The 23,940-nt window shown below is 34.6% G+C and overlaps 2 protein-coding genes across 3 annotated transcripts in view; one reads left to right on the top strand and one right to left on the bottom strand.

Moving 5' to 3' along the window:
* HJURP (Holliday junction recognition protein) overlaps positions 1-7,669 on the top strand; it is a 19,755-nt gene extending 12,086 nt beyond the window's left edge. Inside the window, exons 10-13 of the mRNA XM_014061034.2 lie at positions 1,238-2,718; positions 3,244-3,307; positions 4,872-4,959; positions 7,101-7,669. Coding sequence (XP_013916509.2) covers positions 1,238-2,718; positions 3,244-3,307; positions 4,872-4,959; positions 7,101-7,215 — 1,748 coding nt within the window. The 3' untranslated portion in view covers positions 7,216-7,669. The remainder of the gene's footprint in view (positions 1-1,237; positions 2,719-3,243; positions 3,308-4,871; positions 4,960-7,100) is intronic.
* Positions 7,653-23,940, bottom strand: TRAT1 (T cell receptor associated transmembrane adaptor 1). Of its 2 annotated transcripts, XM_014061033.2 has the most exons (6): positions 23,878-23,940; positions 18,577-18,693; positions 15,341-15,377; positions 12,585-12,655; positions 10,010-10,068; positions 7,653-9,433 (listed from the first exon to the last, which is right to left on the bottom strand). In XM_014061033.2, exons 2-6 carry the CDS (start codon positions 18,689-18,691, stop codon positions 9,179-9,181), a joined length of 537 nt encoding a protein of 178 aa, XP_013916508.2. In that variant the 5' UTR covers positions 18,692-18,693; positions 23,878-23,940; the 3' UTR covers positions 7,653-9,178. The 2 variants fall into 2 exon arrangements, with proteins under 2 accessions (XP_013916508.2, XP_087577561.1); XM_087721435.1 differs by lacking the exon at positions 23,878-23,940 and having other exon boundaries at positions 18,577-18,789.

The raw sequence follows: 23,940 nt of genomic DNA, 5'->3' as shown, positions 1-23,940 counted from the left end.
TGGATCCAATAAGGAATGCAGGAGTCTATTTTTTTATCTTTGTAAATACAAATTCCCACTACAGAAACTGCCGTACACCCTCTTTTCCCCTCACTTATTTCAGTCTTATTCAGCTCATCTGTCTGTACCATCTGAATAGAAGGAAATGAACAGTCAGGCAAGAGCTGAAATAAAGTTGTTCTAAGTGCCCTGATTTATACTTTATAATTCTTTCTTGTGTTGACTTAATGTTTTAGTCCATCTAGTTTAATCTTTCTTTACTGAAAGTAGTGAAGATATCCAGGGTCTCAGCTGGAAATCTTTCCTTAGAATTCTTAAAATGGGAATGCCATGAACCGGTTGGAACGGGGCGAGAAACCCACCCCTGCTGCAGACAATTGTTATAGTGATAGCCCTCAAGATAATTTAAAATGATTGTGCTAAGAGGTACCTATTAATAAATCTGTAATTAACAGCACACTCAAAAATTTATGTGGATAGATAAATAGGGTTACATGTTTTCAAACAATTAAATACTACTTTATCTCATAGGAATATTTTCTAGTCCTCCATCATAAAGTAATTTGCTTTATTCTCCCTGTAGAATGATATGATTATATTTCACAGTTTGACATCCTGTGCCATGTTTGAGTTTAGATATATAAGTCTACATTTTCATATCCCCGTATGACTATGTAATTTATAAAATAATTTTAGAGATGTCACACTTTAAGTTAATTTATTTCTGAGATTAAGAATCATTTTAACATATCTTGCTTTCTGAATATCATCATAATTAATATACTTATCTAAAGTAAAAAGAATCAGTAAAACAGCCTGATTTAAGAACCATGAATTTATGAAGCATTTTTATGTTTCAACATCATTTAAGACAGTTTAGATCTGTGTTTTCATTAAGCATGTATTAGCCCAGTGATGGTAATCCTTTTTGGCTCGCGTGCCACTAATTTTGAAGAGTTTTTACTGTTGTGTTTTATAATTATATAACAATGTTATTTTATATTTTGTAGTTTTATTTATTATAAAGTGATACAGGACCATGCTTTATTACCACAGTATACAAGTATAATAAATAAATAACTAGCAGTATAATGAATTATTTTAACGAGTCAAGCTATAAGTGGCATTGTAACAGATCATAGACATTTTAGAAAACTAAGTGTCTTCATTAAGTAATGTAAACAATTTGATACTAAGTGCTGCTTTTTTGTATCTTCATTTTATTGGCTCTAAATAGGCCGTGATACAATCCAGAAGAAGCAGCTGTCACCTGTATCACCGACATCTCCAGAACTGTCCATTTCTACTGCTTCACAGTCAGTGAATGGGACAATTGTGCCTAAAAATCAATCCTCTCTTAATAATGGAACTGGCCATAGTAGCTTTTTAGAAATGTATGAATCTGCAGATGAAAACTGTTCATGGAATAATGTCACAATGGCAGACTTGTATCCAGGAATGGTAAAAACTTTTACTAGACTATTGGATAAATCGTTTTCCAATTCATTAATCAAGCAATACAAATATGGATGCTGCCATTCTAAAAAGGCAAAATTTAATACCAACAAAGAGAAAATAAGAAAGTCCAGAGTACTAAAACTGACACCTGGCTTCATTACCAAAAATTCTGAAAAAAAGAAATTATCTATGGGAAGTAATGGTGACAATAGTATTTTTTACAATTCAAAGCGTCCGATGCAGTGTTCTGAAAAAAGCATTTACAGAATAGAACCTACTGTATCTCAGAACTCAAACAGAATGGTAGTAGACTGTTCTGGTATTATAGAAGATTATTCATACAGGCAAAGAACTAGAAAAAGTGTTACAGAGGAAACTGTTTGTCCTAGAACTCTTTGTGCAAACGAAACATTTTTGGTCAAAAATACAACTTGTTCCCCTTTATCTTCAGACAGTGTAAAAAAGAATCAAAGTTTTGGAGATACATTTTGCACTGTAGATTTAGACACATTTAATACAAAAGCAGAAAGTGAAACTGAAGAACTGAGTACGATGGCATTCAAAACTACCTCAAGTTTAAGTTTGTCCTCGAATGGCAGTACAAACTCCATTTTACAAAGAAACAAGTCTCCAGTGAAAACCTCTAATGGACTCAAAAATCATGAAATTAAAACTTTCACTGCCACTGTTTCACTACCACGAAGTCATTCTTTTTCATCCTTTCATGCTAACCAACGTCCCATTTCTTATAAACAGAAATATGAAGATGCTTTTGAAAAAATATATAAGGAATTATGTTCTCCAAAGTTGCAGAAGACATTTAAGTTTTCAAATATATACTCAAGTCCTAGAAACTCTGCAGATGTACACACTTCTGGTTTAGATACTCTGTCCTCAAATTTCCATAAAAAGACAAAGAGTACAATTGAAGATATGTACCAGAAATTATGTTCTGAAGGCTTCCCCAAATTTCCAACATTTCTAAGAGCAGCAAACTTAAAAAAATACCAAGGAATGCAAATATCTGAAACTGTAAATGCCCTTGTTAATTCTCCAATAAGAACTCTGCCTGCTGTTGCCAGAATTAAAAGAGCGGCTCATTTTTGTAATGAAGATTCTCAGTATTCGCCTTTAAAAAGGTTAAAAAATAAATCTGATCATTCTTACAGAATACATAAGAAATTACCTTACTGGGAAAACATAAGTGATACAACTTTCACATTGTATTCACCTATTAAAAACAGTTCGGCATCAAATTCGGTAAGTGAAATATAATCTACAATGCCTTCAAACCTAAAACCTTTTTTAAAGTACGAAATCCTTTAAAAGTGTTTTATTTATGGACATTTCTAAAATACATGAACTTATCTTTCAGGGCAAGGTCCTACATGTACCTACGTATAAATCTCATTGAATTTAGCACAACTATTTTTAACTAATCTCTTGGACTAAGAGTCTTACTAGTTGTTTTGGCACTGTGTGGTTGTCCCTACTGCTGTTCTTTTCTAATACGTGAAATTAGATTATGGAAGGATATTAATATATGGATCTAGTATTTTTTTTTAAAATCTTTGCATCCAAGATACAGATGTAACATGCTTTGACAGATGAAGTAATGTTTGATTCAAATCTTCTGCAAAAATAGTATGATACTTAGAAACTAAAGTGATGCAGAATGGAAAAAAAGTATGGTAGAAGCTTGTTGCTAAATAACATTTTACTCTGAGACATCAGCATTCGAGGTTGATGATGTTAGTTAAAAATCTTAAACTTTTTAATTTTCAGAATTACGGAGGTTCCGTTTCTTCAAGTCATAGCTTTCTGGCCACTTCAATTGCTGATATGGAAGGTTGGTTTAAAAGATTAAATGCAGACTATATAGCAATGTATTGTTCTTTGGTCAAGTTAGGCAGTTAATTGTTTATTCCAAGAAACATTCAAATATTAGATCAACTAGATCTTTAATCCTTTATGCTCTTTAAAAATAGTGTAGGCAACAAATAATAGACAGAGTCAACAGATGCTGTCAGAGTAGCACAAACTCATAATTTCAGGGTGGTTTTAATGATACAACATTGTTTCTTTCGTCTGAACCCATTTCCTAATATTACTAATTCCTAATATACCAAATTAGGGATCAATTTTTCTAATATTAGATCATTGGGTTGAAGTTTTTGAGTCTATTTTTAACTTCTTTGTGTGTCCATTGACTGACAAATGAGTCTGCATTTGCTTTTGTTTTTCCCACTTTCAATAATATGAATATAAATATATACAATTTTTGAGTTTTGAATTACCATGTTATAGTTGGAAAAGGCTGTCAGAAAGTAAATGCAACAGTATGTATATTACATAATCTGGAAAATATGAATTAGGATTATTTGTTTAAAACATGGATGAAATTAATACTTTTTTTTTACTATTTTTCCCATTTCTGAATTGCCTGTCTCAAAGCACATCTGAATTTGGTTTAAGAAATTTACAATAAGAATAATATTTATTCAACCTTCTAAACCAGCGATGGTGAACCTTTTTTGACTCACGTGCCATAAGCGGGGGAAAGCTCAGGAGGGTCGTGCACGGGCGTGCAATGCACGACACACACCCACCCCAGTGCACATGCGTGCATGAGAGGCACTCCCCCCATTTTTTGCATGCTATTTTTGCATGCTTTTTTTGCCCTCCCCAGGCTCCAGAGGCTTTATAGGTGCCTGGGGAGGGTGAAAACATCCTTCCCCCCCCCCCCCCGAGGCCCTCCAGAGGCTTCAGGAGCTTCCCTGAAGCCTCCAGGGTGCAAAAAACTGAGCCTACGGGCAAACCAGAAGTCACTTTCAGTTTGCTCGTATGGCCATTTTTAGTCCTCCGGAGCCTTCAGAGTCCTTCAGGAGGCTTCCCTGAAGGCTCTGGTGGGCTAAAAACAACCCTATCAGCAAACCAGAAGTGACTTCCTGTTTGTCCATTGGGTTGTTTTTGGTCCTCCAGAGTCTTCAGGGAAGCCTCCAGAAGGCCCCTGAAGGCTCCAGAGGTCTTAAACCGGCCCTACGAGCAAACCAGAAGTCCGTTCCCAAACTTCCCATAGGGACAGTCTTTTGTGCTTCGGAGGCTTCAGGGAAGCTCCTGAAGCCTCTGGGGGGTGGGGGGCTGTTTTCACGTTCCCCAGGCTCTTATAAAGCCTCTGGTGAAAAATGGCTTTAAAAAGGCTGAATTCAGCTGGCCAGCACTCACACCTCGTGTACCTTGACAAATGGCTCCATGTGCCACCTGTGGCACACATGCCATAGGTTTGCCATCCCAGTTCTAAACAGTATTTTACTTTTCATATGTTTGTCCTCATGATTTTTTTTCTTTTTGAAATAATTTGTAACCAAAATATTTAAACAGAATTTTTTAATCCATATCTAATTTGTTCAAAGAATCTGAGATTACAGGTATGAATGAAAATATTCCCAGGAGTTTGCACAGACATGAATTTTCAAGAGAGTCACAGAATTATATACCAAAGTAAGCAATATTTGAATTCCTTTTCAGTATTTCATTTAGTTATCTATCAAATGTATATTGCTGTCCATCCCATTTAAAGTGATAACAATTCCTTATATTTCTTTATGAATGGGTAGAAAGGAGGAGACAAAATACTCAGGTATCTCTATTAGCTACAATTAAGGCAAGATCGCTAATCTTTCTATTGACATGAATCACATTGAAAAAAGCCCTAGCGAGCAGGAGAGATATCCATATAAAATTGGTAGAGTTGAATGTTTTTCTTGCTTTTAAACTATAAGAGCTTTATTGTACAATTGCATTATCATTTTGTATCTATCTCACAACACTGGAAAAGCAGATTCGTTTAAAGGGGTCCCAAAACTCCCAAAAGAGTTGCATGTGGTTTTGAGGCTCAAAGTTGCTCATGGGTAATCTTGTTTTGTGGGATTACAGAACAGTTTCTTGCCTTAAAACATATAACACAGAAGATCATCTGTGTTCTCATCTATATAGTGCATTCCTTTCTACATAATACTCTGATGGCAGGAAGCTCAGGTGAGGGGGAATTGTCATGAATGATCATGTGAAAATAAAAATGAGATCCAGTCAAAGCAACATTATTTATCTCTGTGTTGCTCTATGTCACTGGATTTATTTAATCACTGACCACTGAGATGATTAATTATTCCTTTATCAATATATTGAGATGATTAGTATTGCTATATCGCCTAAGGAAAAATGATGGGCATCCCATAGTGAAAAGTGAAAAGAGAAACAGACATTATCTATTTTAGAACCAAATAAAGAGAAATGACTAGATGAAAGAACACCATATTTTAGCTTACTGCAAAACAGTCATTTCTTTGTGTAAAATAATAGATATCATTTGAAATATGTTTTCCCAAAATGGTCAAATCATTTTCTTAGTTATAGTTCTCCCAATTGATTGACAGTCCTTCCGAAGAGGTTAAGCAATAGTTTTTCTGTTTATACACGATGGAATTTTCTGCAGGAAAAGCATATGCTTTGCTATGGAGCTGTGCTCTTCCCCAGTATATTTTCAATGTGGGGAAGAAACAAATATGCATGGGAAAAGGCTAATTCAGGGATTTATTTAACTTTAGTTGGAATAAATAAATTCATAAAAAAGGGAAAGAAAAGAATGTTATATCAAGTGTTGTTGAACTGGTTAGACTAGATAACAGGTGGACTTGCCTAAAGATAACATTTATATTAAGTTAATGTTCAGTTAGATGTCCAGGGTTGTTATTTTTTTTAAAAAAACTTGCATATGTTGATGTACAAAACATCATAACATAAAATTCTTTAATTTTCGCAGTAATGTACTTTTGTGCATAGCTCCCCAATAAACACTTTTATATAAAAATTTGAATCACATAAGAGCAATGGATACTAGTAGGTATCATATGTTCTGCTGTCAGTGTTAAGGTAGAACTCATATTGGTTGATCACTATATTTCACTAACAGAAATCAATGATGAGTTTCTTGTATATTATGCATTGTTGACACCACAAGTGACAGTTTTGTCATTGTTGATATCCCAAATAACAATTACTAAAATTCTAAAATTATTTTGCTACGTTGTACATGTTAAACTATTCTGAAGTTAAATTTATTATCTTCTGAAATACAGCATCAAGATCAGTAGCATAATATGCTTTGGTGGGCTTTATACTTCATTATAAGGGATGCGGTGGCTCAATGGCTAAGACACTGAGATTGTCGATCAGAAAGGTCAGCAGTTTGGCGGTTTGAATCCTTAGCACCATGTAATGGAGTGAGCTCCTATTACTCGTCCCAGCTTCTGCCAACTTAACAATTGGAAAGCATGTAAAAATGCAAGTAGAAAAAGAAGAACCACCTTTGGTGGCAAGGTAACAGCATTCCGCTCCCTAGAGTCGGCAACGACTAGAACATGTGTGAGGGGAACCTTTATCTTTTTATACTTCATGTGTATATGTCACGTATAAATTTCTTTGAAATGCATCAGAGTCATTAGTTTATTGTTTGTGTATAGAAGTACAGAGGGGGGCGGTCAGTTAAAAAGATACAGTCAATATATCTGTGCTGGGAGCTCTTTTGCTGCTTTTTTTCCTGGTATTTGTATCAGTCTGATCAAGTTTTGTTTCTTTGCTAGGGTTTCCAGAAAGCTGAGCTACAATGATGGGAGAATCAGAAGAAGAAAACTCATACAGAATGATTATGAGGAAACATTTCTGGAAGGATTTGGAGAAGAAAATGATGTTTTTTAACAAAATATATTTTATTCCAGTAATTTCTAGACAGAATACAGATTCAGTGGAATATTCCTGAACAAAGTGGGAAAATATTTTTTACCAGTTCTTTAATTCATCAGCTCTAAAACGGGGCAGTAGACTTAAAAGACTGCAGTGAGAGATAAAAACTACTGATATAGTTCAGCATTATGGAGATAATGGAGACTATATTTCTAAAATTCAACAGTTCAGCTAATTGTTTTTTTCTTCTTCTTGGTAGTTTATTTAGCTTAAGTGTCTATAAGAAACATCTTTTGTGGTCCTGGATTTGTTTGATCTGCACCTCTAGAAAGAAGTTATAATAATCAAGATGTAAATGTGTTTTTATAAAGCGCTTTTAATAAGCTCATGCTTTACGATAAATCAATTTCATTGGTAAAGAGTATATTTGAAAATATCATTTTTAAAATTTTATTTTAAATATACCTAATATTTGACACATATATCTTCATCTAATAAAAATTTTAATATGTTTGTATTATGACTGAGTTCGTTATAACCCTGCTACTGGGATATGTAAAACTGTTAATTTCACCTAGGATAAATCTTTCCTTATTTGCTTATCAATTTTCTAGGCTACCCGAGACAGAGCATAGAAGTTTTTTTGGGGGGGGACTATAAATTAAAAATACAATACAATAGATAATGTTATCTGGGGGGGGGGGGGACACAACAAAAAAAAATGTTGCCCACCATTGGGTGTTCTCAGTCATCAGAAATGGGACCAACAAAAAAGGCTCAATTCTATAAGGCTAGCTTGTGAAGGAAAGTTATTTCAATCTTATATTTTTGCTTGAACTGGTCGGGTGAAATGGGGAATCTATATGCCAGGACAAAGTAAGGCTGATGATGTTACCTAGCTAGGGTAATGAAACGTTTGCAAAAAAAAAAAAAAAGCAAGCTCAGAGAGCACTAAGGAGCCCACATTTCAACCCTGAGCTACAAATATTCTCCTTTATTGATAAGTTAAAGTACATTTATTAATTATTAGAGAAAGCATTACATAATACATATTTTGGAACTGATTGTTTATTTTCATGTCAAATTAGATAAAATGTCATATTTAAATATTTACTTCGTGGAACTATACCAACTATCGTATATAAATTTTCCCTTGAATTTGTTCACTATGAACAAAAAGCAACCATTACTAGTAATCCCAAAAAGTATGTCAGATTTACCGACTAATTTCAAGGAAATAAAATGTGCTTAATTCAAACTTCATTGCTGTATTATGAGATTTCCAATGCATTCATGTAGTTTTTATTACAAGACAATGTTCTGGATGTTATATCCTGAACAGGTACGTCTGGGGAGCAATTAAGAATATTACTTCTTATACTATAAAACAGTGGTGTAAAAATCAATAGCAATCACTTAAATACAATGAAAAATGTCAAATTCTTCCTTGGAGATTTATTTTTATACCTCATTTACTACTTTCTTTACAGACCATTTAATTCAGATGCTCAAGACATTACATAGTCATTGAGTAATTGAGATTGACTCTTAACAGTTCTTAACTAGCAGGAAACTAAATACATGCCGACATTACATTTGCTAGCTGTACAACTGTTAATTAGATGAATCAAAGCTGATACATTATTCCCTAATTAACCTTAAATATTTCCTGATGTTATTACATGTGCAGTAGGGCAAGTTATAATAATACTGAGCAGAGCTGAATGAATAAGTTTTACTCAGTAAGTTAGCAGAATTTTTGTTAGTGGTTGTAATCTAGTGGAATATAACTGCTTTATAATAAAGACAGTAATTTGGTTCCTACTCATATATGAATCAGGTGAAGGGTATAATCAGTTCCACACTGGCCTGTTAAAGGACCAAGCAAATTTCTCTAACCAAGTTAGATCATTTATCTAACTTGGCAATTGAATGTTTAATGTCTCTGAATGATTAAATTGAGAAAACATTTGGGTTACTAAAATATGACATCGTTTGCATTGTGTTTTAAACCAAACTCTCTGAACGAATCAACCTTAGAAGTATTTTCAGACAGCTTTTCAGCACTGAGTTGTGCACTGTTGAGATAAATGCAAGACACCGTGGAGTTGTTTCTGGTAAGTTGATTTTCACCCATTTCTAATGTACGATATTTCTTTTTGGGCTGAATTTTGTGTTTTCTTCGGACACTATGGTCAAGGGAAGCATAACACATTTGGGGCTCAGCTGACTGCTACAAAAAAAAGCAAGTCATATTATTGATCATGTCATGCCATTTAATCAAACAACTAAGAAGGAAAGTAACAATTTAGTTGTATAATACATCTAAATGAAATATAAATTTGCAATTACATGTTTGAACATTTGGTACTATCTAACAAAATGAAATTCAATGGTGAAAAAAATAAGGTTCTACACTTAGGCAAGAAAAACCAAATGTGCAGGTAAAGTATATGTGGTACCTCTTAAAGTTACTACTTGTTACTCTCAAGTTATTACTTGGAGTCCTAGTGGATAATCGCTAATATGAGCCAGCAATGTGCTTCAGCTGCCAAAAAAGCCAACACAGTTCTGTTATGGAGTAATAAGTCAAGTTAAAATAATAACTTATCTACATAAATTGATGAAGAAGATTTATATATATTACAGGGCTGGAATTAAATATATTTAAATATTGGCCAAGATTTTGCAAGTAACATTCTGTATTTTAGGGCAGCTAAGATCCAGACAAATCATTTAGCACCATAAAGGGCCTTGAAAAAAGCCGTTAGAAATTAAATAACATTTATATAAACAAGCATGTACAAACCTGTACATCAGTGGTGGATCGAGGAGAAGGGACATTCATTTGCTCATAGCAACTTTCATCTGAAAATAATTTTTGATGTAAAATGTTTTAAAATAGATACTCTATATTATTATCAATCATATAAAGTTCTGAACTGACCTGTTATTTTATAATACCATGCAGGGTAGCAGCTATAACTATACTGTGCTGGTAAATACCTGACATACAGTATCTCACTTCCTCTAGATCAGGTGTCAAACCTGTGATGATACATAGTTGTCACGTGACATAATTTCCCCCCCTTTACAAAAACAGGTGTGCATGGCCAGTGCATGTATCTGGCCCGCAGGCAGCGGGTTTGACACCCCTGCTCTAGATTAAGGAAGGGCTTTTGGGAGAGCTCAGTATAGTACTCTGCATCCACTTTCTTGCTGGGTAGATATTTAAACTGAACTGAAGAAGCGTTTTCATGGGGGGAAAAAACAAAGTCCAGTTGCCTTTTGGAAAAGCACCTTTGCACCATGACCTGGATGACTGGGAATCTCCATAGACATGGAAATGTAAAAAAGTTATAGGCTTCTCCACAGAGTTCATGAGAAATCTAAATAGTCACTCAAGCATGATTATATTGTAATTAGAAGAATTTACTTAATCTAGTTCCCTGCAATGATATTCCAGATCAACATATCTTTAGTATATAAAGTTTTTTATCTTCTAATTCTACTGATAACATCACTAATAATGTGGCCTAATTTTCAATGGCAACAGTTAACACAAATAATTCAAATAATCAACAACGATTACCATATATTTAATTGTTTTTATATTCATGGACCATTGATCCCAATAAAAGTGAATATAAAAAGTCTATACATCCCTATTAAAATGCCAATTATTTGAGATGTAAGAACATTCAGACCAAAATAAATCACTTCAGAATTTTTTGCACCTTTAATATAACCAGTGGTGGGTTCCTATCAGTTCAGACTGGTTCGGCTGAACCGATAGTGATTTGGCGGCCTGGGTCGCTGGAACCGGCAGCAATCCAGGACTGCCATGCCCCCGAACTGGTTCTAGCAGCACTATAGGCATTGCCATCTTATTTTTTGCTTCTGCGCATGCAGAACAATTTTTACTGCACTGTGCATGCGTGTGCAGCACACATCAAACACGCGTGCATGGCGCAGACATGAGTAAACCAGCAGTAGTGCCTGCCACCCTGAATATAACATATAAGCTATATCATTCAATTGAAAAAACAAACTGAATTTTTTTGGGGGGAGGGAATAACAATAAAAAGTTTACAATAATGTGGTTATATAAGTGTGCCCACTCTCATAAGCAGGATGTGATTAACTCCATTCAAATTGATGTTATACAAATCAGTACATATTTGCCTTTAATTAAAGTGACGCTGATCAAGCCCATATAAAGTTCAGGAATTCTAGCAGGATTTTTCTGTCATTTACTAGTGGCATCTTTCAGCAAAAACCATGGAAAAGAGCAGACAAAGCATTAAACGGATCTCATTGTTGGAAGATATAAGTTAAGAGAAGGGTATAAAACAATTTCCACGACATTGGCTATACCATAGAACACAATGAAGACTACCATAACAAGTGGAAAAATATGGCACAACAGTGAAATTATCAAGAACTTTTCATCAAAACTGATGAAAACAACAAGAAGAAAACTGATCCAAAAGGCTACCAAGAGGAATTTCTGGCAAGCACTGGTTGTGTACTACATCTGACAACAATATTTTCTATTCTTCATATGTCTGGGCTGTGAGGTAGGGTGGCAAGATAGCAGCTTTTTCTTACAAAGAAAAACATCCAAACTGGCTACATTAAGTCTGACAAAAGAATAGGGAAAAATATGTTATGGTCTGATGAGACCAAGGCTGAACTTTCTTGGCTATAATTCCAATAAGTATGGTTTAACAGGGGTATGCACTTTTTATGTTTCTATACATAAAATGTACTAGCAATATTACAAAATATTTTAAAAGATAGGAACATTTGTTATCAACTTTTTGCTGTATTAAAGAATCTTAGGAAAGGTCTAAGATGGGGAATTTCCAAATCTCCTCCAAATCTTAGTATATTTTAAAGAGAGAGGAGAGGAGAGAGAGAGGAGGGAGGGAGGGAGGGAGGGAGGGAGGGAGAGAGAGAGAGAGAGAGAGAACTATTGTTGTGAAGAAAATAGGAGAAGGAAGTTACATTGAATTGCTGCGTTTGTTGTATCTTTAATCTGTCTCTGTATTCTGATTGTCTTGTTCGTTTTTGTATTGCCCCTTCCCCATGTGTTTGTTCGCCGCCCTGAGTCCTCCTGGGTATAGGGCGGCATACAAGTTTAATAAATACAAATACTAATACCATGTTGGATATGTTCTCCACCATGAGTTGTTTGTAAAAATAATAAAGGCAGGATATAAATTAAATAAACAATTAAGCATGAACTATTATATTCTTCCTCTAAACTGCAACATCATCTTCCAGAAAAGAAGGAAAGAAAAAGTGATAATGGCTACAACAATTAGTTCAAGTTAGTCATAGGAATCTAAATGCAATGAATAGACAACTTTATAACTTACTTAGCATCTCCTGTTGGTAGTGATTAAGATTGTCATAAACTGGACAAACTTCTTCATGACAGTCCTCATTGCTTTAAAAGAATGCAAGACAGTTTTAAAATAAACAATGTGGACATATTCTATTAAATTGTAATGCATAATTGTTTAGAAAAATATGATTTATATGACTAGGTGATTTCTTTTAGTTTTAACTGTTTTTGAATAAACAATTATTTAAAAATAATAGATTGTATTCCAATATATCTCCCTTCCCCTCTGCACTTCCTGCTGCACCGCCCACCTTTTAATTCATATTACTTTAATTGTTTATTGTTTTTCTTGTTTCATTGCTTTATTAATGTTAAGTTTACATTTTTCATCATTTTTTCTGTTTTTTTCTGTTTTTGCTGACGTAAGCTGTCCAGAGTAAATGGAGTAAATAAATTTAGCTAACAAAGAAACAAATAAAACAAACAGATTCCTGATGTTCACCATAGAAGATGCAAACATGATTTATTCTGATTTCCCCTGTTCTATTTCCAGCAGTCCCCTGAAAATCTAATCATTGTGAAATGTCTTTGAATATTAGTATCTCTGGTTGATAGTTATGCTGTTGGTTTGAGCTCTGAGCTTGGCAATTTGGTTGCAAATGTTTCATCCTCATTTGAGGAGACATCTTCAGTGCACTTTGAATTGTGCTTGTCTGGGGGAGCACTGTCCTTTAAATACCTTTCTGAGTCCTAGTCTGATTTCAGGTTGTGTGATTGGATGGCTGCAGTTGCTTTGTGGTTTTAAGTACCATCTGTGTGATGTAATTAGTGCTGGTATTATTCGGCTCAATATAGCCCAGTTCTACAGACGCCTGAAAGTAAACAAACAAAACACCCCACTCCAGCCGATTGTCTCACTCTCTGGCACACCCACCTACAACCTTGCTAAAGAAATGTGGAAATGTCTAAAGAACCTAATTGCTGACTCTCAATACTCAATAAACAATTCCTGGACAGGTTAAAACACCTGACAAAACAATGATATTATTTGATGTTACCGCATTATTCATATCTGTAGACTTCAAACTGGCAGTTGACCTAATCAAAGAACTACCGGACAATACACAACTACCAAAAGAACCACTCATAATAGAAAGCCCATGCAAACTCCTCCAACTGTGCCTAACCACCCACTTCAAATTTGACTGAGAGACTTATGAACAACTGAAAGGATCACTTACGGGATTGCCCATATCTGGCTCGGTTGCAGAAGTTGTCATGCAAAAGATCAAATAGACTGTACAGCCACAAATAAACCCCAAGCTATGGTTATGTTACCTTGATGACACCTTTGTGATAGACAAACGCAATAAGGTTGATCAAACCTACCAAATGATCAACAGCATCTTCATGGATATCCAATTTACAATAGAAACCGAAAATGACAACAAACTGCTATTTCTGGACATCCTTGTAACCAGAACCACCAATGGCAAACTCCTAACATTGGTGCACAGAAATGCAGTGCACACAGATCTAATCCTCAATTTCCAGAGCAACTAAAATGCCATAAACAAAGCTGCATCAGAATACTGTTCGGGAGAGCCGAATTCCGTTGCAACCCCACGGAAGCCAGATGAGCAGAAGCACTTATACAAATAGAGAAAAACAAATACCCATGAAACTTCATCCAGAGATGCCTACACACAAACACACAAAGCAACACAATTATCACAAAAACAACAATGATCAGATGACTCAATGACTCAACCAATTGTGTTGTATTTAAGTACAATGACAATAAAGATTATACTTATGTATCACAATTCCCTATGTGCAAAATGTTTTAGAAATGTGGGCAAGATTGCTGACCCACCCAACCTCACAAACCAACCTCAACCTTCAGATGGATCCTATCAAAACCGAAAGGGCAGACAGAAACAAACCAACAATCAGGCATCATATATCAGATCCAAATCAACAACTGCAAGAACAATGTCAGCTGAACAGGAAGAAAGCTATCAACCGGACTGCATGAACACTTCCTGGCCATCTAGAGACACGACCCTCCATCCCTCATGTCCGTCCACAAAGACTCAAAAGGACACAAATTCAATCTAACTGGGACCACAGTTGTAACTCAGGTGAAGTCAAGAGAAGAAAAGGAAATCCTGGAAGCCTGGTTTTCCACCAATAAATCAATAAACAGATACATTGACATTGCTCCAATCTACCAACACTCAGAATGAAAGAACAACATCAACCATGATCCTGAAGGCAGCATTTAAAGACCAATGATCAGCCATAGCTGTTCAAATCAACCCGAAGCCAGACCATGGCATCATCATAAGATATCTGAACAACAATATCAGCACTAATTTATATCACACAGATGGTACTTAAAACCAAGGACTATGACTCAGCAACTCCAGCAATCACACAACCCGAAATCAGACCAGGACTCAGAAAGGTATTTAAAGGCTAATGCTCCCCAGACATGCACAATCCAAAGTGCACTGAAAATATCTCTTCAAATGCGGACGAAACATTTGCAACAAGAAGCTTGGAACTCAAATCAACAACATATTGAATCAGTGTGTGAGCATTATTATTAATTCCAGCAAATTAAGTTCCAATTTTAAACAATATAAAAATAATTTTAGTGGGATCCTGAAGTGTTCCAAAAATGTATCAGCCACATATGTTAAATTGGGATCTAGAATACCCTGGATAAAGGGCCTTTCCATGTAAGCACATCATCTCAAAAAAGGAAGACTTTTGCCATACCTTGAATGATATTCATTATAATCTTCACAAATTTTGTCTGGAAAACATTTTGAAAAAATCAGCAAAATTTAATAAACAAGTGTTTGGCATTTCAATATAACTTATTTTTTAAGATGTGATAGTTCTTTATTTCTTTATAAAGATACTGCAAAGAGAAGGTAGAATGCGCTCTGCATTTTCCTTTCCTACCATAGACTTCTAACTGCTATGTCCCCTAGGTTTTGCTGTCTCCCTGGTATAATTCAGTGCTATCTCTGGCTTCTATCCAAAGCCTATTCTCTTTCTGGTCTTCCTTCTGGCAGAATTCCCCCATGCTCTTTGTTCCCATCTCCACTTTTTCTTCCTCTTTCTACTTTGCTAAACCTACAAAGCAGTCTTCATGCAATAAATAGCAAAGAACCAGTTATAGCCAGGATTTATACTGCATGTATTGTATATTCTATACTGCATATAGACTGCTTTATAAGTTTGGGTAGAGCAGTGATCCAAATCCAAAATGTTTCTATATACAGTGCTTTTCAAGAAATAAAAGTACCAACAATACTATATGTAGAGATTGTATTTTTTTTCCTTTTTCAGAAGTCTTTGAAAAATGCTGATTGCATATGTGTTGATTTAGAACTTGGAAGTAAAAAAATAGACTTAAATCCTGCAACTTTCACTGCAATTATGGAGTTGAAGGTTAGTTTGCTAATGTTGGTAAGGGTATGCATGTGTGAAAATAAATGGAATGCTACTGAGCAAAGGGAAGACAGGATAAGTCATATCTCCTTTAGAATTCAATGTATCTATGCAAAAAAAATATAAGACTGCTTGCAGAAATGTATTGCTGGGAATGGGGATATAAATGGTGATGCAAAAGAAAATGTGTTTGCTGAGAATCTATACTATCTACAACAAAATTTGATGTTACAAATAGTATGGTTCTGAACATTTGTATACCAAACACTAAGGTAATTATGTTTATAATGGAATAAATGATTGAAAGTAAATGGCAAAAATTAGAAGTAATTAGATCAATATGGTTATATCAAGGCAGAAGTTTTACGAAAAGTAATAGATGCATGGAGAAAGTTTAAGAAAGGGAAATGCTAGTAGAAAGAGAGTAGGTAACATGAGCTGATCTGAGGCACATTTATTCGTTGAAAAAAATAACAATGGCTGTGCATAAGAGTGTGTTTGTACTCAATTTGTTTTTGTGGAAATGGGTGTTTGCTATGTCATGAAAAACACAAAAGTAGAATGCCAGAGGAATGGGATACTTGAAAGGATTGTCTGATAAAACAAGATGTAATAGGGGCAAGAATGAATGGATGCCGGACTAAATGAATGGGTCAAGTGGAAGCAAAAAACTAAGGAAGATGGAGCTAGATGGGTTCATGCAATTCAGAGAGGAGGGAGTAAGGGAGGGAGAGAGGGAGAGAACTATTAAAAAGCAAAATGGCAATTTATGACACATTATATACCAAGCAGGACATAAGAATGATGAGCAAAGATAGAAATGACATGAGATAAGGTACTGAATGGTACTGAGTTAGAAATCATTGGTCTTTTTCTTATGTCCTGTCTTTCATATCTTTGCTTTGTTATTCCCATTCTGTGCTTTCTATAACAGGAACAAAAAACAACAACAAATAGTTAAATATATGTACAGTATATGTGTATGTAGTATTGTAGCTTTGCTGTGCATTATTCCACAAATTTTATGAACTTTTGCTGGATCCTTTTTTAAAATAATAGCCTTAGGTTAGAGACATTAAAATCTGGGCTATTTCTGTTTTCTGGCTGACTGAGAGTGGTGGTGCTGGCAGTGGCTATAGAATTTCATTTTCAGCTCATATGCTACCTGAAGGAATTTGGCTTTTCTATGACAACTAAAGGCATCTGCCCAAAGTAATAGGAATTCAGCAGATTATATAATTACTAGAAACAGCTGGAAAGAATCTTCAACAGCCATCATGCTATAATAGTCATTTACTAAGAGAGGCTTAAACTTGACAAATGCCTACAGTTTCTTCTAACTACATCTGGCACAGTGAACATGATTAACTTTTGAAATGGATGATGCTTCTTGTTAAAGGTAAAGGTTCCCCTCGCACACCTGTGTTAGTTATTCCCGACTCTAGGGGGTGGTGCTCATCTCCGTTTCAAAGCCAAAGACCCAGCACTGTCCAAAGACATCTCTGTGGTCATGTGGATGGCATGACTAAATGCCAAAGACGCACAGAACACTGTTACCTTCACACCAAAAGTGGTCCCTATTTTTCTACTTGCATTTATACATGTTTTTGAACTGCTAGTTTGGCAGAAGCTGGGACAAATAACGGGAGCTCACTCCGTTACAAAGGGCTAGGGATTGAAACTGCTGAACTGTTGACCTTCTGATCGACAAGCTCAGCATCTTAGCCACTTACCCACCATGTCCCTTCCTCTCCTTGTTAAACTACAACTTAAAGTATAAGTATAAATATATCTGAGATTAGTTTTAATGTGGCCTTAGTTAAAATTAGCACTACCTTTACTGAGATCAGATAAAGAATTACTCTTTTCATTCCATTGCAGATGAAACTGAAATCTCACTTCCTGCTATTTCTGTAATTTACAGTATTCTAGTAAAAAGTGCTGTATTTCTTGCGGTAGGAGCTTATTTTCATTATTTCACTGCTGTCATTTTAGTCATATGAATGCATTAATTCAGGCTTAGTTTAATTTAGCAGTCTTCAAATTAGGTCAATACATATATTAATATCAAATATATATTTTGAGACACTATCTTACTACCATCAATTATGTTATCATATTGATTTACATTAAATCAGAATATTGGTACAGTATTGTTTAGGATAATGCTAGAAGCTACAGGACTGCAGATTTTATCAGACTCCACTGGACATCAGCAACAATCTGCAGAGCTATTGGTCAAAATCCATCTTGTTATATAGGTAGTTCATTTCTATCCCAGGGATAAATCTGTTGAGTATTTAAGTAAACTTGTTGTGTATTCTCTACTATTCAGCCATTATCTCTTCTTTTGCTTAGTTGTATATCAGAATTGCAACTAAATTATTTAATTCTATTTAATTTTAATTGAAATTGTATTTGTTTTCCTTTGATCTACAAAAAAACTGAGAGTTTTTATTTATATAGTTCCTATGACATTAATGATTCTATCATAGGAAAAAACATTATTAACAGTCACATTCCTCTTCTACATATGTCTCTTCAGCTTTCCTTACCTTTTTGTTTCTTGTTTTTTAAGAAGTATAAAACATTTTTTAGTAAAGAAATTATCATAATAACAGTTACAAAAGAAAGAGGTATCCAGCAAATGGTACACTGATTAGCTTCCATTCCTGTAAAAAGATAACAAATGTAAACAAAAATAAGAATTTTGTTCATTTAAATTTTTCAATTCAGCATTCACCTGACATGCTGGTATATGCATGTATGAATTTCACAAACACAAACACTACTACTTTTTCCTTTGAAAGGATCTTTGGATATGGGTAAAATACATTTTATGAGATATGTTCAAATTCTGAATAACTAATTGTATCTCTGTGTTCCCATTTGAAATGTATAATTTTATTTGCTCATACATGGAAAAAATGGTTATCCATTTTTCTAATATTAAGGCATAACCAGTTAATAATTACTATATAATTGTTAAATAAAGAAGAAAATGTAAATTCTACTTCAGGAATGTTTTTAAAAAATGACTGCATAGGAACATAGGAAATTACAAACCTGTATTAATTCTAAATGTTTGTGCTAATTCTGCAAACTTTATGAAGAACGTGTCAGTAAGGTTGTAATTCTTTTTTCCAGAAATTTGGAAACTATTTCATGAATAACAAAACAAGTAAGTCTGGAAAATGAAAATATGTGCACTTTGCTTTATTTGCTGACAAATTTACATCTTTTAAAAATAGATAGTTTATGTACAGAATATCAGAGAAAACATCTTAATGAAACTATCCAAAAGTGTCAAATAATGACAACTTTTGTTTTCTCTAAAAATCTAGTCAGTAATCAAACAGAGCAGGTAACATTGACAAACGTATGCGAAATATAGGAAAACATAAAAGAATATTGAGCAAGTCAACATTCAAAACAAAGCAGGGAGTTTAATGAAATGTATTCTAAGATTTGTATCATCTACCTGTGCCGCCACAGTGCTGTAAGTTCGAACTCCAACAGCTATGCTGATTAACTTCTAGCACAAAGAAAACTGCGCAAAGCCATCTTTGCAACATTTATTCTGGAGCTACAGGTCCAGACAGGTAAGGATTTGTGCCTTGTCCTGCCTCCTCTCTGTCCTTAAACCAAAGTGCCTTAGTGACTTTCAGTCACCATCATTTGCCGCACAGTGGCCAGCTTCTTTCCTTACTGCAAAAACAAATGCAATAAGGAAAGTACCCACAGTAGTTAGGAGTATCTGTAGTGATGGTCACTGGGTTTCATAGTGGCAAGCATGGTGGGGAGATCAAAGCTCCACCCCTTTTAATGTGTGGCACAGCATTGCAGACTTGCAAAAGGGAACAAGGCTTCAATCACTCAGTTCTGTCCGCCATTTTGCAGCCCGTGACTATCGCAGCAGATATCCCTGATTGATTGGAGTATCTTCCCCCCCCCCATTCCAGCCTCTTTTGCATTCAATTTTATCCTATCCCAAGCCAATGTGCTAAATGTCACACTTTGTGACATTGCTATCACAGTTATGATAATAATGCAATGAAGGCCATGATTTTTCCAACTGCCGACAGTCACTTTTAATTGCTTTGGCTCTGCTACCACTCTTCAGTTGCTGCCAACTTCTCTCCAAGGCCACTTTAGCTGGGCAGCAAGAAAGGTCAAGAATCTATCTGCCTGTGTAATGCCTGCCTCACACATCGCACGAACCAGACATTCCACGGACTGCTTATCTACACATGTGAAAAAGTAAAAACCTTTTGCTTTCACCAACAGGCATATTGGCAGTGATTCAAGCAAGAAAGGGCTCTTGGGTAGAAGCACAGGCTGTCTATCAGATTGTTTAAAAGAAGCTGAGGCAGGTGAGAAAGAGAGAACAAGAAAGATAAGTGAGTGAATAAAACTCTTAAATGAGCAAACATAAGTAAGAAACCTCAGCAAATAAGACCGAGAGAGAGAGAGAGATGAGAAGCAATTAAGAGGCAAAGAGAAGAAAGCAAACAACAGAATGAGAAATCTTATAAGAAGAAAGCCTCTAAGAAGAAAGAAACACCAAATGAGAGACAACATGAAAAATAACAAGGACAAGAGCATTGTAGCAAGAGAGGCAGATATTAGCAGGACTTTAGTGGAGACTCTTTAGTGGAGGCTGTAGTGTCCGATCCACAGGATGAATGTTGGCTTCTAGCAAAGCAGGAAAACTGTAACCCCACAACTCAGGTTCTGGCAGATAACCAAACCAATATGTTGCCAAATGTCAAAGCTTACTTCTTGTCTCAGCCCGATCCCATACTATGAAGAGTGAGTAGTAGATCTTTATATATATATAAAGATCGTATGTCGTGTCGTTGCGACATTAGCGCCTATCTCTGAGTAGTAGATGTTTTGTCCCACTTGCAGGATATTCACCAATGGTTGGACGCTTGTTGCCTCATCATCAAATCAGGTTAACACTTTGATGACAAGACAATGCAAACTATACCAGCTTTTGAGTTGCTATATTTCTTGGTTGGAAGAATGTTAAAGAATGCAGTACAGGGTCAGATATACCCCTATCCCAAAGGTGCTTTTTCAAGAGGCAACTGGACTTTTTTTGTTTTTCCTCGAAGACATTTCATTTCTCAACCAAGAAGCTTCTTCAATTTTGAAGGATTTTAGCCTAGGACATCTTAGCCGTCATTATATCAAAATAACAAAATTTTGGGGCTGCAGAATTCAATCAAAAGACTATTTTTAACTAACAGAGTTCAATTATTCTTAGTTGTTAGAGGATTTTCCAGTGATTGCACATAAACTCTGAATCCCTTAGCCTGAATAGACTATGCCGAGACTCTATTAATAGGGTCATTTATCCATTTTTTTAAAAATATATATATTAAAGCTTCATTGAAATTGTTGTGTTTGCCTGATCTTGATTTAATTATGTTTATTTCGTTGTATTTCATTTATTACAACTGTTCTTTTATTCATTCTTCTAATGAATTTTAATTGTTTGAAAGTAAACCTTAGTGGTACACCAGCATTGTAATATAAATAAGTTTTCATAGAAATAAATTATGATAACCAGTGGCTTGGATCCACCTTCCCTTTGCTTATGGAAAAGATCCATTTTTTACTCTCTATTCTGTTTCTCTCTCACACACACATAAAAATATATAGAAATTGCATTAAGATCTTATGATTGCCACAAACAATATTACAGAATGAGTGAAAGAATTTACAGCAAGAAATATTGTTTTACCAGCATTATTCTGTTAAAACAAATATGCTGCAAAATTTGCAGATTTTCAGCTGTGCGCACCTTGTCTCAGATGGAGGTATGGCTTTAGCTACTGGGTGATATGTAAGCAGCACTAGACTTTAAAAAATAGGTAGGCCATGATAAATAACTTAGCTATATGAGAATTAAATTTGATTCATATAATTAAAATAAAATTAATATCATTATTCCCTATGCATTTCATTATTTCCCTTCTATTGCATTGAAATTATGATTGAGAGGCAAACTTTTAGAGGGGTTCTGGAGTAACATTGCTTGGAGCTTTGATATGTGTAGCTATGATTTAGATAATATTTAGATATCTCTGGCAATAATCAATAAAATTGATCAAAATGAAATGTAATTTGTAGAAAAAATACTAAAACAGAATCACTCTACGATATCACTCATATCTATCGTTTTGTTTTTAAGTGTAGCTATTCTATTTCTATATAATATAGAAAACATAATACTATCAAAATCTTTGGTAACAACTATCTCATCATCTTCAAATTCTGCCTAGAATATAATCATAATAATTAACACCAATTAGTGAATCTCCACGGACGTTATCACTCTACAAAAACTTTATGAAGACTACAGTATGAATATACATGCATTCATGTTTCTCTTTATATCAACTCTGATTCAATCTAATCAGACTTCTCCCACTGTTGCTTTTTGGATGTACTAGGATTAACACATCTTGTAAAAGTGCTGAAATATTATTTTTAATTGCATATCTATAACTGTCCCTTTCTTACTGTCATTGAGATATGTAATCTTAAAGCAGTGACACTCGTTTCTGGAAAAAAATATGCAAGAGCAGACTCTTTATTTCCTATCAGTAAGTCATTTTATTGCCTACTTCTTGTAGTAATGTTCTTAACTTACAACCTTGTTTTTGCAATGCTGTATACTTTTTTAAAGCAACTACCTCAGTCAGACTTAATCATACACTCACTTGTCATTAGAAGTGAAATCTTCATTTTGTCAAAAAGTATCCAGATTACAATATAATTCTATATGGGCAATTCCATTGCATAACTACTTTGTATTGAGAAATTATAAAAATGAAATATTGGCTAGAGACATCAACAACTAGGATTAAAATCTATGTATCATAAAAGAAGTGGCCATCACACTGAACCGGCATAGAAGCTTAACAGAAGGAAGTACATCTTGGCATATTAAGGAAATACTGGATACATTTTTATTGCTTTTACTGTCTATACCAAATGCAAAGCAAATCACAGTAGGGAAAATCTCAAAGGAACTAAAATAATTACTGACATTCAAATGAACACAAGTACTAAGTGAAGTAAAAATTCTGCATGCTTTAAACAGTTGATGTATGAAAACAACTAGAATAATGATTGCTGCCTTATATCCACTTATCTGGGAATAAATCTAATTGAATTCATTAAGACTTCAGTCAATGTAGACATTACAGGTTAAGGTAAATATATTTATGAGAAGAATCATATTGGGGATTCGTATCTCCAGGAGTATCAACTGTTTTAATTAAAGGTGATAAAGGGAATCACCTATAGTCTATTGTTTTCTCATTCCACTCAAAGGCAATGCAATTTATATTTCAGAATTATAATTCTGCCTTTGTCTTGGAACAAGCAAACATTCTTCTGTATATATTTGTGACATAAAATTATGGAGTCCCCATCCCCTTGATAAAGGCTAATCCATTATATGATTGAACAATCCTGAACCTGCATAAACACAGATATGCCCTGTTAGAATAAGTTTTAAAGGATTATATAAAAGGGAATTAATCAAAACTTAGTTGGGTTTTTAGATTTCAAAACATATGCCTCAGAAGCAAAAGATACAGGAAACTATATTTTGTATAAAGTAATAATTACTGAGCACTAACATTAGTTCTTCCCAACAAACATTTAATAATAATGTTTCTTTCCACTTATTTAAAGATAAATTAAGATCTACAAAAATTATCAAAATGAATAGACGTTGAGCTCTTTTGGCAGCCTGCCTTTGGATTTATAAACTTTCTGAATAAGTTTTTTTTAAATATACTTGAATTTGATGGTATAAAAGAAAGATAACTTACCTTTCAGTTTCCTGCTGTAACAGAAACAAACGGAAACAAAAATAGGTCTCAAGAACTGACTTT

Source organism: Thamnophis sirtalis, unplaced genomic scaffold (genome assembly GCF_051295495.1).
Source record: "Thamnophis sirtalis isolate CommonGarterSnake01/CBP01778 unplaced genomic scaffold, rThaSir2_p1.2 scaffold_8, whole genome shotgun sequence".
Taxonomy (NCBI): domain Eukaryota; kingdom Metazoa; phylum Chordata; class Lepidosauria; order Squamata; family Natricidae; genus Thamnophis; species Thamnophis sirtalis.
Note: the sequence above shows the minus strand (reverse complement) of the source record. Positions and strands in the feature narration are given on the sequence as shown.